General features: G+C 37.5%; 1 protein-coding gene across 1 annotated transcript in view; it reads left to right on the top strand.

Annotated features, from left to right (window-relative positions):
* The window catches only part of LOC138208073 (A disintegrin and metalloproteinase with thrombospondin motifs 7), a 67,545-nt gene that overhangs the window by 17,768 nt on the left and 31,331 nt on the right, over positions 1-18,446 (top strand). Inside the window, exons 6-10 of the mRNA XM_069165737.1 lie at positions 197-321; positions 3,121-3,270; positions 6,553-6,696; positions 14,018-14,162; positions 18,325-18,417. Coding sequence (XP_069021838.1) covers positions 197-321; positions 3,121-3,270; positions 6,553-6,696; positions 14,018-14,162; positions 18,325-18,417 — 657 coding nt within the window. The remainder of the gene's footprint in view (positions 1-196; positions 322-3,120; positions 3,271-6,552; positions 6,697-14,017; positions 14,163-18,324; positions 18,418-18,446) is intronic.

Here is an 18,446-nt window from a genome sequence, read left to right as displayed (position 1 = left end):
GAAGCAGTGATGGTACAATTGAACTGAACCCAAAACACTTTGGAACATTTTCACGTCAGATTATACCAGTATTTTTCTCTCGGCTGGGCGATGTCTACAGCCCATTTTCTACACTTAGAGTGCACTACCTGCTCATGTGTGACATGTTGACTTCAGGTTCTCTTCCCGTGATCTAATTGTGACATCTGGCTAACAGGATGACTTAAAGATTACACACCATGCTGACAACAGCTTGAACAGCTTCTGCAAGTGGCAGAAGAAACTCAACATGAAAGGAGACGAACACCCGCTGCATCATGATGTAGCTGTTCTGCTCACCAGGTAAATTAAAACGTGATTCACCGAGCTCTCTTGGTTCCTTCATCAAACATAACACCGTCTCACAAGGGAGACAATTTGCAGTTTGTTTTCATCGTGGTGCTGCGATGCAGTTATAGATGAAAAGATTTAGATGCTTGCAAGGAGAAGAATCAAAGCTGCATCATATCTATACCAAACTTTATTTTGTTGTTTTTGTGTTTTATTATCCAACATAACTATACGGAGACACTTAATAGATAAATTGACAGAATAATTTTGAGATCCCAGGTGCTTTAATAGATGGATGGCAAATGTAAATTTTATCAATAAAGAAATTGAACAACTCCACCCCTTAGAGATGCATGTTTTTTTCCTGAACTCTCATGATTTCACTAAATAAGTTGTAAGTATTCATTAAGTAAGTTTCAAAGTCTCCTTTATCAAAACAACCAAATCATTTATTAGTATTCAGTAACTTGTATCATTAAAGAAACATGACCTTGCCAGAATAAAGTGCAGAAAAAACAAACTTGTTAATTTTTCATTGATCTCAGGTCACATACTGGACAAATTTGACTTTTTTAATTAGTATTCCAGATCATAAAACATATTTTTTAATGATTGTTCCTAATTTCACCCATTTTACCTTGTGAATACCTTTTAGAGAGAAAGTATCAGTTTTCCCCATCTTGAAAAAAAACCATCTTCAAATCCATAATTACTACCCATGTCACGCATGTTCCTTATCCAGGGCTCATTTAAACAGTAAATATTATTTCAGCCATGTTGGCTAACCTATTCCATAGCCTACTAATGCAAACCTCACATGGAACCTCACTGGACCTCATGGCAAATTCATTTTGTTGGTGATTTTTATCAGCTAATTTTAAAAAAGCTTTTATTTAAAATCAAAACTGTATAAATTTACTTTCTTCACATTATTGATACAGGAGCAGGTACTAAATGCTTTTACAAAAGCTGTTCAGTTAATATGTTGCTGGAAAACTAGGAGCACAAAAACTGGCTTCATTTGCGAGTGCATTGGCTCTAATGACATTTACAAGACTGTTTTCCTTCTAATGTGGCTTTGATTAAACCCTTAAAAAACTCATCTCTTTTCGTCCAAATTATATAATTATAAAAGTCCCCCCCACAAAAATATCCCCCAATGCCTTAAAAGTGCCTAAATCGTGCTTTACACATTTGCCCTCATTAAGTTTATGTGGCTGTGTGAATATGCAAATAAGCCCCTCATCCCTTTGCCACCCTCCTGCAGCATGATGATATGGAAACCTTGCTAGTTAACGGGTTTAGATTTATGAAGCCTTAGCTGTCTGAATTCACTCTCACTGTCAGACTGGCACTGTAGTTCCTAAGTGGAAATGCTCAGGCATGGTGCTGACTGCTAATTTCACTCATGTCTTATAGCATAACAAAAATCACGAGGTTAAAAACTTTATTTTCTGTGGATTGGGTCCTACTTGTGAACCATGCAAAAGCATAAATCTGACACTGATACGTTTCTCTGGCACTTTAAAGGGGAGGTTTTATACACTGGTTTTCATGTCACCTCTTAGGGAGAAAACTTCTGGTTATTAAAACAGCTACAGAAAGGAGTGCAGCTGGAATAAAGGTCCTTTCTACTGAACTATGCCTCTGTTTTTATACGTTCATTATTTCCCTTTGTAGTCAACACCCACTGATCTGTGGACATGTGAAGATACACAATATTGCAGAAAAACGGCTTTTACAAACACCTCCTAACCAAGCGCTGCTCACCACTGCTTGAGATGAAAGATTTTTTTGAAAACCAATGTCCTGAACAGTACAATAAATTATTGGCCTCACGAGTCCCAACAAAAGAAAAAAGATATTTACTTTGCAAAATATCAACATCTCGATGCAGCTACCAGGTTTGTTACAAAAACACTGTCTCTCTGAAATGTGACACACTGAAGAACCACATGTTATGTAGAGATTTGTATGCTGTCGTGTTTTGCTCAAAGAAAAAAAACATCTCCCAGAAAGATAATAAAGAAACTATGCGGTTTTAAAAGTTAAGCCTTTCCTCTCTTTGTCATTTTACTTTTTAAACTGCCAAAATCCAGCCATGCACCAATTAAATATTTAAACCTTTCGTTCAGGAATGGTAAAGTACTTCTCATCTGACAAGTCCGTCACACTCCCAAAGTAATAGTTTGAAATTCTGGAAACACTTCTTTATTTTCTCCCCTTAAAATCAGAAGACCCACACCACTCTCATGTCTGTATGTGAAATATGGAGCTGAAGATAGCAGCCATTTAGCATTGAGAAGTGAGCAAACCTGTCTGAAAAAAAAATCTGCCTAATTGACAATTTGCATCTTGTTCGTTTCTTTAATTTTACTCTTCATTCTTTTGATGTTCATATCTACTCCCTCTGTCCTCTTCTTCCTCCCGGGTTGATGCATTATTACTTAATGTCTCTACTCTCTATTTCCGCCCTGTTCTGCTTTTAAGTTGTTTCTACATACTGTGGGAGTTGTGGTGTGGACAACAGCAGCTTCAGTGCCCCATCAGGGTCTGAACACAGCACACTATCACTATAGTTAGTCAAAAAAACTAAACAAGAAATAGATTTCAAGCATAACAATGTACTTCTGGTCACATACAGTGCATCTGTACAGTTCAGACATGTCCACAGCTGTTATAAGTGGATACATTTAGTTTTTTTTTATTAAGATCTAGAATTGGAATAATGCACATTTACAATTGAATGAATGAATGCACCCAGTTTTCCTCCTGATATCTGACCAACCCCCCTATCTTCACTTTCCAAAGGAAGGACATCTGTGCAGCCATCAACATGCCTTGTGAGACTCTGGGTCTGTCTCATGTGGCTGGGATGTGTCAGCCACATCGCAGTTGCAGCATTAGTGAGGACACGGGTCTTCCATTGGCCTTCACTGTGGCACACGAGCTGGGACACAAGTAAGGTTTCATTGCATTCACAAACACAAATATCCACCATTATAATATTCTAGTCTTTAGAACATCAGTCAATACCACCATTTAAGAGCACCACATGGCAAAAGTCGTGACAGCTTCCGTAACTCAATACAGTTTTGCATTCACACTTTCTTTTATCGGCCTCTCTTAAAAAATGTAAGCTGGGTCCTGGAGTTTAGTTTTTATATTCTAGACTAAATCAGCACCCAGCAGTGGATATTAGAAATTGAACTTTGTTTTGTTTTTTAAATAACTATAATCCCATGAAAAAAACACAAGCACAGAAGTGCAGTTATTTAAGTCATAATAATTTAGTTCTGTCCATATCCGTGATAAATATGATGCTGGGATATTTTCAGCACTTTGTGGATTGTCTGGGAAAAGAAATCCCTTCCCTTATTTTCTTTTCTATGGAATTCTGTGCTTGTCCTTGATGTTTGTACTTTGAGACGTGATTACACTGCCAATTTCAGTCGAATCTTCTCTCAGCGCTTTAATTAGTGTTAAGTTTTGTCCTCAAATGAAAAGATAGACAGACTGTGTGCATAAAGTAAATACGCACACAGCCCCACAGAAGAGAACAAAAAGACAGGACATCAAACAAAAGCCATATTCCACACACATATTCTCAAGACAGGGGACCAACACAGAGGCTTTTTTCCTTAGCAATCTATATTTTAGATAACCGGTATGAGTATTTAATTAAGTCTTCAATTATTCTTAATGTTGTTTGGTTTATTTTACGTGACAGCACATAAATAGCCCCCTACTAAGATAACAGGTCAAACCAATAAGGACTCACAATTGATATTCCATACCAACTACTCATTAATATTCCATAGAAACTAGTTAGCTGAGACCATTAGTGCTGCCATTTAATTTTAATTTAATTAAATGTATGCCCTCAGTATGTTGAAGATAAAATGTGACCAATATGTTTCAGCATTATAAGAAACAATATCAATTACTTTGTCACTACTGGCAAATTATTCTCTACCTTGGCTACAGCTGATTGTATAGTGTTGTAATGGGGCTGTAGAGTCTTGCATTACACTCACAATGTTAGCTGTACTCCACCAGTGCATTTGTACTAAAATGCAATTTACAATCACATTCTCTTCAGACTTCACTGAAAACAGTGTGGCTTCATTTGTTCATTTTGATTCTTGTAGTCCAGCTGAGCCTGAAGTACCTTTAAAATCCTCCCGTAAAAACTATTCATCCTTGATAATATATTGATATAAGCCCCATGTCCTCTTTTATGAGGGTGTGTTTGGCAATCAGCCCTTGAGATATGTTCATTGTGTTTTGCTGAATGCATGAACAAACTATGGATTGACTGGAGACCCTTGTGAATAACAGGATTTTTGGAAAGAGTCTCCAGTGATCTGGCTGAGCGATGTAAAATTCAGTATTCAAAAGTGCAATGGTAGAAGTGGTCTTTGTAAAAGGAAACACATTTTTTACATGCTATGGTCAGTGTTAATCTTTCTCAGAATTCTGAATCAGAATTGTTTTTAGTGTCATTGCAGTCAATGCAACAGAAGGAAAATAAAGATAAAAACAGTTTGCCCACTTTGATTAGATTCTTTTTTTACCGCCTGCTTAGGCCTCTTCTGATTTACTAAGAGGAAAGACATGGGAAAAGCGATTCAGTTTTCCTTCTGCCACCATCAGAAACTCCTACTTCTTTAGCTTTAATTTTTACTGCTGCCTCTTTTTTTATGCCATAAAAATTGTAGTTTCTGGACATGACTCCAGTTCTATGAATACGTACACAGCAGTATTGGTTAAAGCCTCCCTGGCTCCATCTGGGCACCCTGAGATCCTCGCGGCTCAACTCCCATTGGAGCATAGCAATATAATACATATTATGGGAACAGGGGCAGCTGGGCTGAGCACATATTCATGGGACTGGAGTTACTTCAAGTCATTTACCCTGAAAAACAGCTTTTACTTTGGTACAACATTAGTTTTATTGAGTTGTTTTTGGTGTCCTCTTATGTGAAATTTATGTCTACACCTGATAAAATATACTTGCCACCTCGATGTCCAGCTAGAATTGAGAATCCTGAGATCCCTCTTACTTTTTAAAATATCACATGCAGTGAAAACAATTAGACTGTTTAGTTGTTATTCAATCAATTCTTAACCCTTTGAAAAATTGAAAGTCATCATTAAAACGCACACGTTCATTTTGAATTAGGTTTTAATTGTGACATTATTTATTGAGCTTAAAGGGTCAGATTCATTTGCATAACATTTTCTTTATGCTCAGATTTTTCTATAAACAAATCACAGAAATTTCAGTTGTAAAAAAAAACAAAACTTTTTTTTTTTTTTTTTGCAGACTCCGGTTATGTTAATGATATATACATTTTAAAAATTTCCAAAAAGACACATCCAGTGTAAGAATTTTTCTGGCGAAACCCCTTTTTTCTTTGAAACAATTCACCCTTAATAATTCATTTTAATAGTGCAACATTCTCTGTTCTCAAGAGAAGCTGTGGGTTTTTCAGTTCACTCATTTTTGACCAACATTTATTAATCAATGGTGGAAAGAAAGACATAAGAAATGCTGGCATTAAATCAGCACCTTCATTTCTTTGGAGCTTTCATTCTTGTTACTGAGCCTCCAGCCTTGACACAGTATTAAGCATCCATAATGTCAACATAGGATCTGAAGAAACAGATGTTGAACATAAGAAAAGGACAACAAAAAGAGAAATGTGAAAGCTTGTGTGTTTGTTTGCCTTTGATTTCCTTGTTTCACTGCTGTGTAAAGAATTTCTTTGTTCAAGTGGCTTTGTGGCTCGCCCACCATAAAATAGGATATATGTTGAAGTTCACCTCAAATATTTTCATTTTAATAAATGTCTGTAAATCACAATGTATGAGGTAATTCAACGATGACTGAGCCTGTGGCCCACTGATGAAATCTCGGACATTTACAGTATTACGAACTGAACGAGCTGGTTGTCTGTGGCGACATCTTTTGGTAAAATCACAAGTGGTGCAAATTGACACATTTTCCATTAACCAGCAGCAGTTGTAATTACTGCTTATCACCATAGATGCCGCCAGAGAACAAAACGAAGATCTTTGGGATTGTAACTTTAAATATTGTCATCTAAGCATGTAAATACAAACAGTTCGCAAACAGATAATGTTTTTTTCTTTGTTGTTGCACTGTGTCTGTAGATGTACATGCTGTGCCCACTCACCTTAATTGCCCTATTTTTGGGATTTGCTTTTATGTCACAGCTTTGGGATTCAGCATGATGGCAACGGTAATGACTGTGAACCCATTGGGAAACGACCTTTCGTCATGTCTCCACAGCTCCTGTACGGCACCTCCCTGCCCAGGTGGTCACGCTGCAGTTGCCGATATATCACCCGCTTCCTAGAGTGAGTGCCAAATGTTCTGTATGACTTCACTGCTGTCTGACATAAAAGTTTATGTGTTTAAGTTCAAGTCATGTGCCCACAACTTTTTGAATGCATCCATGTAAAAGTCTTGAAGTCAGTGAGGCAAGCCAAGTTTAATTATGTAGCCCCATTAAGACACATTTCAGAAAACTACATTGGAAATAACACATTAAATGACATTAGAATTGCATTTAAAAGCCAATAAGAACAAGGCTTTACAGAGGCATATAAATACATTGAAGATACGATATTAAGAAAATATTAAAATTGCATTTAAAAGACAAGAGCAGAGGCCAGTGATTAAAAGGAGGTTACATATTTAATTTATTTGAAAGCTTCACCAACCAATAACACTTTAAGCCCTGATTTAAATGTGTTGACAGTTTTAGCAGTCTGTCGTCACACCTTCTTACTCAGGTATGGCCTCTCAAGGGTATCCTGCAGGCTGGCACCAAGCAGTCTGGATCCAGTGATGTTTAGATCAATCCATTTAAAGTAGATATCGATATTGAAATTGCCAATTAACTTTATTCTATTGGTAAGGCACACCAATTTCAGCCATTTGTTCAGTCCAAGGAGTCTGTTTAATGGTCCACTTAGTTTCCTTGAAGGTGAAATGGGCCCAGAGAGAGGTACACATTGTGATTGACAGTCGGTCGGTTCCTCCAGTAGCAGGGAAAAGTCTTTTTTCAAGATCTCGGCGCCCTTTCTCCTTCACAGAATGTCAAAAGACTCAGCAGGGACAATATACTCGTTTCACTTGGATGTGTAGAGAGGATAACTTGCAGCAGTCCTGTTAGACAGATGTGTCAGCCACAATTCGATTTTCATGCTTTGCCCTTACTTGCTTGGTTAAAGAGTCCTCAATCAGAATATTGTTTAGCTTATCAGATGTGGAGTTCTGACCTGCGACATCGCAGTGTTTTAGGGGCTATATCTGAAGTTTGGTCAGCCATGAAGTGTTCAAATATTACATTTTAACTGTGTATGCTGTAGACATATGGAATGAGAAATTAAATGAGAGTTTTGATTGAAGGAAACAATGGCAGCTTTCCTACTACCCATCATCTCAGGGCTGTGTGTGTTAGTTTCATAACTGGTTCTGCACATACAGAAAATGGAAATATGCCAGGGATAATATCTAACAAAGATTACACTGCTCACTTGTAACTGATGACAGGAAGGATGCACCGAATACATATTTGCAGATACGACTGACATTTACTGAAAATACGAAGTAGTCATTAGATATAATTGCAGCACCCAATTTGTCGCATCACCAACAAACACTGTTAATGGAGCACCAAAATCCTTCACTGATCAATAACAGCTTGTCCAACACACACAACCAACCAACTAAAGAAAATGCTACTTTTTTTAATAATGATGGGTCTCTGCAGTACTAGCGATACAGCAGAGAGGCTGTTCTTCACTGCAGGAGACATAACATTAATTACAAGGCAGAACTGTCAGGCCCCTTTTACTTTCACACACACCCAACTGTTTTTACAGAAAACATTTAGCCCAGGATGTTGTCCAGCCAATCATTTTTCATTTTATAGTTTTCACAGAGGAAGAAGACCATGAATTCTTCAAAATTCCCTCAAAATCTTTGCAAGCATGTTGTCGTGCTATTACAGTGAAAATATCTTGCAGTACATCGTGATTCAACAAGTCTGTGCCCCTAAAGGAAACCTGAGATAACAGCCCTTAATGTTACAATACATCTACAAAGGATGTGCTCTCAAAATTACATTTTATCTCGTACTCGAGTCAGAAATCTCCACCTCAGCAGCACTTACATACACCCTACTTTTGATTTGTATCCCCAACTATGTTCTGAAGATTTTTACGGAGGGTTTGTTTTATATCAGGATATGAATGATCAGGAGATATATATATATATATATATATATATATATATATATATTTGTATCCCCAACTATGTTCTGAAGATCCTGATTTATTTAACATTTTTATGGCTGACGACACTATTTTCTGATTTATTAAGAAACAAAAAGAGATATATAAAATTCCCTTTCGTAAAAGTCTTGGAATTTAATGTCAACAAAATGAAACAAGGATTTTTAACTTGTCTCCGTCCAATGTTCAGATTTCTGCTCTGAAAGCAAAATAGTGTATATGTATAAAATAAACTGCTCTGCCATTGTGTTAGTTTTTTTACTACACTTGTTAAAAGTTTTATAATAATTAAAATTATAATGTGAGTCTCATCTTCTGTGACTGATGGTATAATTGCTATTATTTGACATTGTTAATCATGCAATTGTAAAAATTTGGTCAAATGTTCCAGATAACGAGCCAACGACTTTAGTCTCACATTCGTTGATGTCATAGTAGCAGAACTACATAGTTACAGTGTATATCTGTCTGCTTGTCTATTTTTATGTGCAGTGCAGCGTGTGTGTGTGTGTGTGTCTGTCAACTACACAGACAGCTGCTGCCATCACATGTGTTTGAAATATTTCACGATAGTTGCCCCAGTTTCTCAGCTCCAAGCATCTGGAATTCATTCAGTGGGTGTTCAGCTCCTTGACAGCATGGTAGCTTCTTGACTTCACTGTGTGGGGAAAAGAAACAGGCTGCGGGGCAATATTTACACTGGTGGGAGTTTGTGAGGCGAAAGCTAGTGGTTGGTGGGTGTGTGTGTGTGTGGGTCTGACAGACCGTAAAACAGAGCTGTCTCTGCACTTAAAATCCACACATTCCATTTAGTTTTGATAAACGTTTGTCTCAATTTGATCTGACTATCATTTTGTAGCTGTCATGTTTAGCATGTTATCACGCTATTTTAGCATTGGGTTTAAAACTGTGGCGTGATGACATTTGGTACTTCGATTTTGAGGTGTTTTGTCATGAAGTAAAATGTTCACAATTTCCCTACTGGTGGCATTAGACAAACTGTAAATGATAACAATCCTCTGAGGAATATTCTTCTATATGTGTTCCAAATTTCATTCCAGTCTATTTGATGTGGATGTGATGAGTCGCACTGGACCAAAGTGTTGAGCGGACAGACCTGACAATAATGGTTTTCCTGGATATTGCAGCAAAAAATATGAACAGTAACACTATTGTCATACATTTTTATGTTTTCATTGTCCCACTTGTCGTCTTTTCGTCTTTGTACCCAGATAATTACATCAATTGCACCCATTTTTCAGAGAATTCACCATCGGTATTTCAACTCCCATTTTATTCCTCTAAATGCCTGCATTTTCTCCGTCTTATCTCTGCTGTAGTGTGCGAAACAAGGCCTCTATTGTATACCACTCTAGTTGTCCAAACAGCGCACAGCTCGTACTGCTTCAGAGGTTTGATCTGTAGGTGTTATTTTATGTGGAATGTTGAAGGTCACACTCAGCTGAATGCAGATATTTTCACATAAATCGGCTGCTCGTACAAAGAGACATCCTTTAGTGTCCGCAGTGTCCAGATTCCAATGTCTAAATTCCCGAGTGGCCAGAGGCCAATCTGCAAAAGAAAATGAAGTGCATTAACTTGCTGAAAAAAGGATTCATGGCACTTGAAACAAACTGTTACAGCCAGGAGATGTCTCAAACAGCAGCTCATATATTGATTGAATTCATTTTGAGGTTTATCGATTCAGGAAAGAGGTAATTGATTGGAATAAACATTTCCAGGAAAGCTGGCTTTGACAAAGGCTGCAGTATAATCTAATTTGCGATCTAAACTCTCTTTCAGGCCAGAGGCACTCATGGAGAACAATTTAATTGCTGCTGTTCAATAGTCAATGTGATGTCGTCATGTTGATTTTTTTGTAAACTGTTCGTCGCTCTCCTTGTCTTTTAAATCTGATGTATTCATCATTTTAAACCCCTATACATCCACAACCTTTTGTACTGCCTTTATTTCCATGTTTGATTATTAAGGACTTAATATTTAGATTAACTCAAGGCATAAAATAAATTATTCAGAAAGTATTTTAAAATGTTGGGTGAAATATTTAAAAATACAAAATGTAGTTTACACTTTTTAGTGCCTTCTATTTATTTTTTTTTATTGGCAAAGCTTTTCATCATTTAAATACCTGGATTATTTACACAGCGTTTACCCTTTAAAACCACTCTAATCATATTTTTGTATTTGTAATTTGTGAAATTACTTTGTGCATTATGAAACAGGTCACTTGTGTCAACCCACAAAGAATTATCACTTGCCTCTGCAGGCCCCATCAGTTATATGTAGCATCTTTCCAACTTTCAGCTCTTTGTTTTTTAGTTTTACAGCCTGCAGCTTCGCTGTTGGTGGTTCACTCTCACTGCTCCCATCAGTGTTGGTCATTTCAAAGAAAGAAATTCTGATAAATCTACTATTTACTAGCACCAAACAGCAAACAGATGGAGTCACGTTTGAGCCTTTTTATTGTTACTGAAATTCATATCAAAAGCCTCACATTAATTCAATGATTAGACTCATCGTTATCTCATCAGAACTTTCATCATGGAGATTTGGCAGCTTCAAATAATAAAATGCAACATCAAAAACTTTATTTCTTGTTTAAGATGACAATAAAAAAAATTTCACTTTAGGAGGCATTTGATCCCAGCAAAATGGAGATTCAAATTGTCATTCTGTATTCATGCTTTCTGCTGTTACGAATTCTTTTTTTCCTTTTTCTTTTCCTTCCCCTTTACATTGTTTAATTTCCAGCTCATTAGATTGTAAATATGCTGGTTTGGGGCATGCATTTTGCAATGCCCTTTATTTTTACCATTACAAACTGATAGTCAACACAGTTTGTTAGTTGGAAATAATTTAATTTACTTTTTCATTATTGTCATTTCTTATCCATTTTTTTTTTTTAAATTCACTCCGTTAATTATAATTAATTAAATTCCGACTTAGTTCTGTCATGTAGTTATCTTGTATCTTTGGCGGTATGATGGCAACATGGAGCACCTAATTTTTGCTCCTTTTACAATTACTGTGACTGGCAGAATTTAGTGTAATTGCCTACAATAATGGAAACCTATAATGACAGTTATTAAGAACTTGGCTGTACTCAGTCCTCCAGTCATTCAAAATTGGTGGTGTTATCAATTTTTTTTTTCCACTATGTCAATTTCACCAGCCATGTTTTTAGTGTCAGTAAAACCATTTTCAATTCCACTACATCAATGGCTGAGTCGGTATACAAGGGCGGATAAAAAGTTCAGCGACTGCTCCTTTTGCACACGAACAGTTTACAGCAGGCGAAGGCTATAACCTTTGTGTTTAAGTATTCCAAGTTTTGTCACTTGATCAACAACAAGCCAATGTTTTTGTGATCACTGGTACGGGCGATTTCTCCATGGACACGAGAACAAGGCGCACGCCAAATTTTCTGTCCAACTCAGGAATTCGGCAACAGAGACCTTTGTAATACTTCTGAAAATCTACAGCAATAAAGCAATGAGCTGGGCAAGATGTTTTGAGTGACATTTGCGTTTCCCAGGGGTAGAACATTGCTGTCCAAGACCGAAAAAGTTGCATCACTGAATTCTTTCCCCAGGGTCAGACTGTGAACACTGAGTTCAACCGTGATGTTCTGTGTCTGAGGGAAAACATTCAGTGCAAATGACCTGAACTGTGGCGTGATATCACTTGAGTTCTCCAACATGACAACGCCTCGCTCACAGTGCGTTGTAAATGTTTGAATTTCTCACCCTAAACCACACAATCGTAGCGCCCCACCACCCCAACTCACCGGAATTGGCTCCCTGCAACTTCAGTCAGTTCCTCGAAAACTCCACATAAAATTTGATATGCGCTCTCTCCTCAAGTTTTATGGAGACGTGGCCAATAGGCCTTGACCAGTGGTCATAAAAACACATGTAACAGGTGCTAAAGTTGATCATGCAAGAACCCTTGGAATACTTGCTTGTGAAAGCACCTGTCCTTCTCATTATACTCCACTCCGCTGCAGAAGAGTGAGTTAATACACCGCTGTGAAGTCCATCATGATACTGTAAAAGACTGACATAATCACACCGGTAATCATCAGATTAAAAACACTTGGACTTTGCTTGCATAGTGACTGCCAGGTTGTGAATAAATAAAGAAGTCATACACAGAATGTGCACCTGTGTTTGATTATGCATGCAGATACTCATAGATTGACCTTATTGAGTTGAAACAGATATAGCTGTGTCCAAACCAAGGTTTTCTTGTGGCTGCCAGTGCCAAAAAAAATAATAATAATTATATTAATTATAGATTCCCAAAGTTTGAAATTCTGACCTTTAGTTAGAGCAGCCTCATTAAGCCAGTCGTTTTCATTATTGTCTGAACACTGCCGAAATGGATGATTCTTGTCATGTCTGAGTTCCAGTTTATAACCTGCAGTAGTAGAGCTGCCATTTAGTGGAATTGGACTGGATATCTTTATTAGTGTCTTGTCAGCTGGACGTGCAGTGTAGTTATTGTTTTGATTTTATTACATTTTTAGTAACATAGCTCATTGTTTTGTCAATTTATTTTTTTTCATTGAAGGTTCAGCGTGTAGGAGTTGTGGATCTACTTTTTTTTTTTTTATCTGTATCCTTACCATTAGAGGCCACTCCTACACACTGTCCCTGGAAAAGTGGCCTGGATTTTCAAATATATTTTTTACTCTGCTTTTGCTGGCACACCTGTTTAATGAAATAGTGTGAAACCATTGGCAGGGACATGTATTAAATTGCTGGTGTGTGTGTGTGGGTGTGTGTGTGTGTGTGTGTGTGTGTGTGTGTGTGTGTGTGTGTGTGTGTGTGTGTGGGGCAGACCTATGTGCATCCTCGTGCAAACCAGGAGCTACTCATGAAATGCTGCTCATATTAAGATAAAGATACTCATATTATGTTTGTGAACATACAGTGCTATGAACTACAGAACTAAGGTATTAGTAGGTTGTAATATCAGGATTACTGCAATAATCTGGTGTTAAATTAGTAGTTTGCGAGATTGATTGTGTTTCCACTGCAGATCCCATCAATAATTTTGTACTTTAAAAATAGTTGTCAGATTGTCAGTTGTTGAAGAATCATTGCATTCATTTCTGATGTTTATTTAGAGAAAACCTTGCATTACATTTTGGATACTGAATATTTCCTGGCCAGTACTGCACCATTTCTAACATAGCCTGTGTAAATGCTTGCAATCAACTGCAGGAAGAGGGTAAACATTTTTTATTTTAATTTTAAAATATTGCAGAATGGTACTGTGTATGACAAAGAGACCTCCTGTGAACTGGAGACTTTTGTAAACTGTATTTTAATCCCCGCCTCTTCTTTCCTAGTCGTGGCTGGGGCTGGTGCCTCGATAATCCCCCAGTGAAGGACAGGTTGTCTGTGACTTCGCTGCTTCCTGGGGTTCTGTACAGCGCTGTCCATCAGTGTCAGCTGCAGTACGGATCTGGGTCTCTGCTCTGTGACGAGATGGATGTAAGACTCTTTAAAATTATACATACATTCAAAGAAATCCATACACGTGCACTTGTATGGAAAAAATATGGTTTACTTTTGTCCTCACCTGCACTTTTCTGTTTGGTCCTGTGTTGTTTTGTTGTCGTTGTGTCTCGCACTTCTTTTTTCCTTTTTGATTTGATATTGACTAAACCAGCATGTCTTTTCTTGGTCACAATGCCATCTGCTGTTCGTCTACCTATTATCTATAAACACCTGTAGCTATTTACCCTGTCTTTTGCTGTATTGTTTTTGACTGGTGTTCATTCTAGGAGAATAATAGGTGAAAATAAAAATAGTACCTACCTTTTTTCAGCCATGAGAATTTAGGGCAGCTAGTACCTTGGAGACAATTTGCTCAGCAGAAAATGAAGCAGACCACTTACCCCACTGCTCCGCTTTCTGCTGTTCTTATAGGCTTATTGGTCCGAGTGCACAGTAATATCAGGATGGAAATTAGACTTGACAACAACTTGTTTGTTACAATTCAGGCACACTCGCTTAAAGATAGAAAAAAAATGAAATTGTGCTGTCACTCCATTTAAACTAGCCACAAGAGAAACTGATTGTAGCCTGAAGAATCAATCCATAACACAAGTTCCAATCCGATCCCCACTCCTAACTGCAGACAGGTCAATTCACCATTTTATTGATTTCTTAACACACGGCCTCTTCAATCTGCTGCTTCCACAAAATGCTCTATATGGATTATTTAGTATGTTCTGGGACTGAGGGAATATTTTTGCATTGTAGATGGATAATATATGAGCCGATTAGATTCATGAATGGAGTCAGCAGCTCTGTTGCCGCACTTCCACAACCTTTGGCACTTAACTGTGTGGCCATCAGTCATATGGTCATTATCAACACTCAACAGTAAATTTGTCTCCCGAGGTTTGAGCCTCTATTTAATGATATGATGTTTTTACTAGTGTCACAAGATAATAACTGCTTGGTACTTCTTACTTATGTTTGGGTTTAATAGATCCTCATTTTACAATGATGTTATTAGTCATCGAGCTTTGTGCTATTGTGCCGCTAGCAATTCATAATCATGTTCATTTAGATGAGCTTTTAAATGTTAAGTATTTGAGAGTCTCTCCAATGAGACCATACCAATTGCATTTATGATTTTTATCAACCCAGACAGACAGAACAGGGAAAAGAGAGATTTTAGAGAATCGTAATCGTGTCTTTGGCTGCTTTTGGCCTGAAAGTCTGTTCCTGTCGCTGCAATTCTACAAGTATCAGTAGGAAATTAAATATCATTTCAGAAGTCTAGTTAGAGTTGCACATCTACGAGATTAAAACATATCAGGCATTTGTAATTCAAATGCATTTTAAACTTAGACATTTAAAAAAACTTTGGCTGAATTTTGGCGAACGCGAAGAATCCCAATATATTGGGTTAATTCTAAAATGTAGCAGTAGTAGACAAGACAGCAACCTTTTTACTTTGACTTTGCCTGACTAATCAGAATCACAAGCATGTTATAACATATTGTGGACAGTAGCATCGAAGATAATGCTGTCAACAGCCTGTACACGTTTTTCGTTGCTCTTTATTGTCCCTCCCAGCTGTCTTCTGTCAGCAGAGGTCCAGATTGTGTTCTTTTCTCTTTCCAACTGAATTATAAAAATCACCTTTGGACAACTACGATTTAATAACACAACTGAATGGAGGTTACAGATTTCATTACTTAAGAAAGTGACATCGAATGCTTGTCTGACATGCAGTCCAGCGCTTTTGGATGGCCAAAGTCTTTGTAGTTGTAATGATCACCTGTTTCAATAGCCAGATGCTAAAGAGAGGAAGAAAACATGCTATTGTTTAAACATTTTTTTTTAATCCTCCCTCTCCATACTTGACGCCTTCAAAATAGTTATTTTTCTTCACCGTCTGGTGTGAGCGGATGCGGTTTCTGTCTTTCTGACCATCTGACAGCCAGATCTGATTGAGTTTAGTGAAGCCTTAAGGTTCCCAAAGGTTTTTCTATCAGCTTACAGGTTTAATTTTCTCGCCCTGACAAACTGGCATCCCTGTTAGCGTATGAAACCCATATCTCACTTTGCATCGTAGGATTGTGACACAAGCTGAATTTAAATCCTCTGCCCAAGTAAAAATCATATCTTGTGTTGCCGGTAGCTTTAACGTTGGTCACACTTGGCATGAGGAGATTTCTGACAGATTAACTATGCTTAAACCAGTCTTAGTATTCAAGCTCACTGCTGACGAATCTCATCTGCTGTGTATATTTGACATATAGAGTCGATGCACACACATTTTTTGACAGGATTTTTATAGATAGACTCCTTTAGGGAAGTGTTTTCCATGTTATACGTATGTCTGGGTAAATACATGTGAACTTGATTAAATGTTCTCTTCTTTCAAAGCTGTATGCCTCAGAGGATTGTAAGACTACTGTATATTATGACTGGGAGCTGAGATAAGTAAATAAATCACACATAGTAAATCAGGCTACAGCAACAAGAGTTGTAAAAGATTAGACTGATGAGGACCACACACATGCATTTTTCCACCAGCAATGTTATTCTTAAAGAAAGCAATGGAGTGTCTCAATGAAAAAAATAAACTATTACAAAACAATACAACATTTTATAAGCTTCCTCTTGCAATGAAGACCAAGTGTGGGGTGCTTACAGAATTACAACACCACCAGCCTGTTTTTTTCAAATTCAACAGATCCTGTCGGGGCCACAAATTCCCACTGACATGGTTTCTTAAGAATGTAGAGTTGTGTTTTTTAATAGCAAGGTTACCAAGCTCTTCAAAGTTCCCTCCGTTTCCTTGTAAACACACGTAGGTGTGTCGACATTCAGTGTTTTGCACCAATGTATATTGTGTGTATCCTAAAGGCCTAACCAAGGTGGAGAGGGAATTTCTTTCCTTATAAAATATGTATGTTCAGACATTGTTTACATCAGTTTGCAGTCTTCTTCCCTCCTAAGACCGAGAGCATGCTGTCATTTGGTAGAAATTAATTACCTCCATGTTTCCTCCTTTTCATAAGAATATGCACCTACTGTACAGTAAGTGTGAGTTATCATGTCAATGGTAGCACAGCATAACATACAAATAAAAAGGGGACCTGCTTCATAGTACCATTAGTGGGACTATAGTGTACAAATTACATGATGCCGTTGATGGCAGTTTTGATGTTTTCTTAGCCGGGCCGTCTGACGAAAGATTTATTGTGCCAAGAGATGTTCCCGCTCAAAAACCCGTTTTAAAAACACTTTGATATCTGCCCACATCAAACAAACATGATATAACGAGTTCATTAGTCAGCTTTACAGTTTGTTTTTTAATTTTGGACGGAGTCAAGCTTCCTGTTTTTAGTCTAAGCAAAACTAATTTACATGAGAACGTGGAACATCTTCTTAGAACGGAAACTTTTCAAAATGTTAAACTGCTGCTTTAAATAGCAGATTTTTAATTTGTGAGGTTTTACCAAGTGCACATTGTATCGACAGAAATGTCTTTGAAAATCGTCACAGTTGTTCTGTTAAAGCATTACGCAGAGAACTCATAGTTACTGGAAACCAGGTTGAAATTACATAATTCAGTCCTTCAGGCTTTCATTTCACATTGAGATGCTTTTCTAAAAGATGGGGATATCAGCGGTCTTTGCTTGATTGTCCCTGCCTGTCATCCTTATCTGATTTGCTGTGTCTGAAAAGAAGCCGCGTCTTATCACGCAGAGCAAAGACAAACATGATGAGTTGTGAGTGGGAGTACGCTTCATCCTATCAATATTAATGTCATCTTTGTGAACTCCGGTGGAAGTGCAGCATTCACGCAGTTTATTCAGACAAATAGTAAACCTGTGGGTGGGAAAGTGTGTGGTGACGAATAAGAAACTTAGAAAAATACAAACCTGATGCTACATTTAAGTCAACAAATACTTTCATACTTTCATTATAATGCAATATGCAAAAACAAGCTCATCTTACAGCTGCACAATATATTTGTCAACGTGCATGTTTTTATTTCATTTAATGTCAAATGTGGTACTTACGCCTATTTCACACAATATCTCAGCTAGTGTACTTAGGGAATCCTTTAGAAATGAATTAAGTAGACAACAACATGAACACTAATCTCCCTCTCCTTCTCTAGAATGTTTGCAACACCCTGTGGTGCACCGTGGGAACCACTTGCCACTCAAAGCTCGATGGAGCTGTGGATGGAACGAGTTGTGGTGATGACAAGGTAGGTCTCTCATTTCATGGTCACGGGGG

This window comes from Embiotoca jacksoni, unplaced genomic scaffold (assembly GCF_022577435.1).
Source record: "Embiotoca jacksoni isolate LCO1_2020_lvr unplaced genomic scaffold, fEmbJac1.0.p SCAF_35, whole genome shotgun sequence".
NCBI lineage: Eukaryota > Metazoa > Chordata > Actinopteri > Embiotocidae > Embiotoca > Embiotoca jacksoni.
Note: the sequence above shows the minus strand (reverse complement) of the source record. Positions and strands in the feature narration are given on the sequence as shown.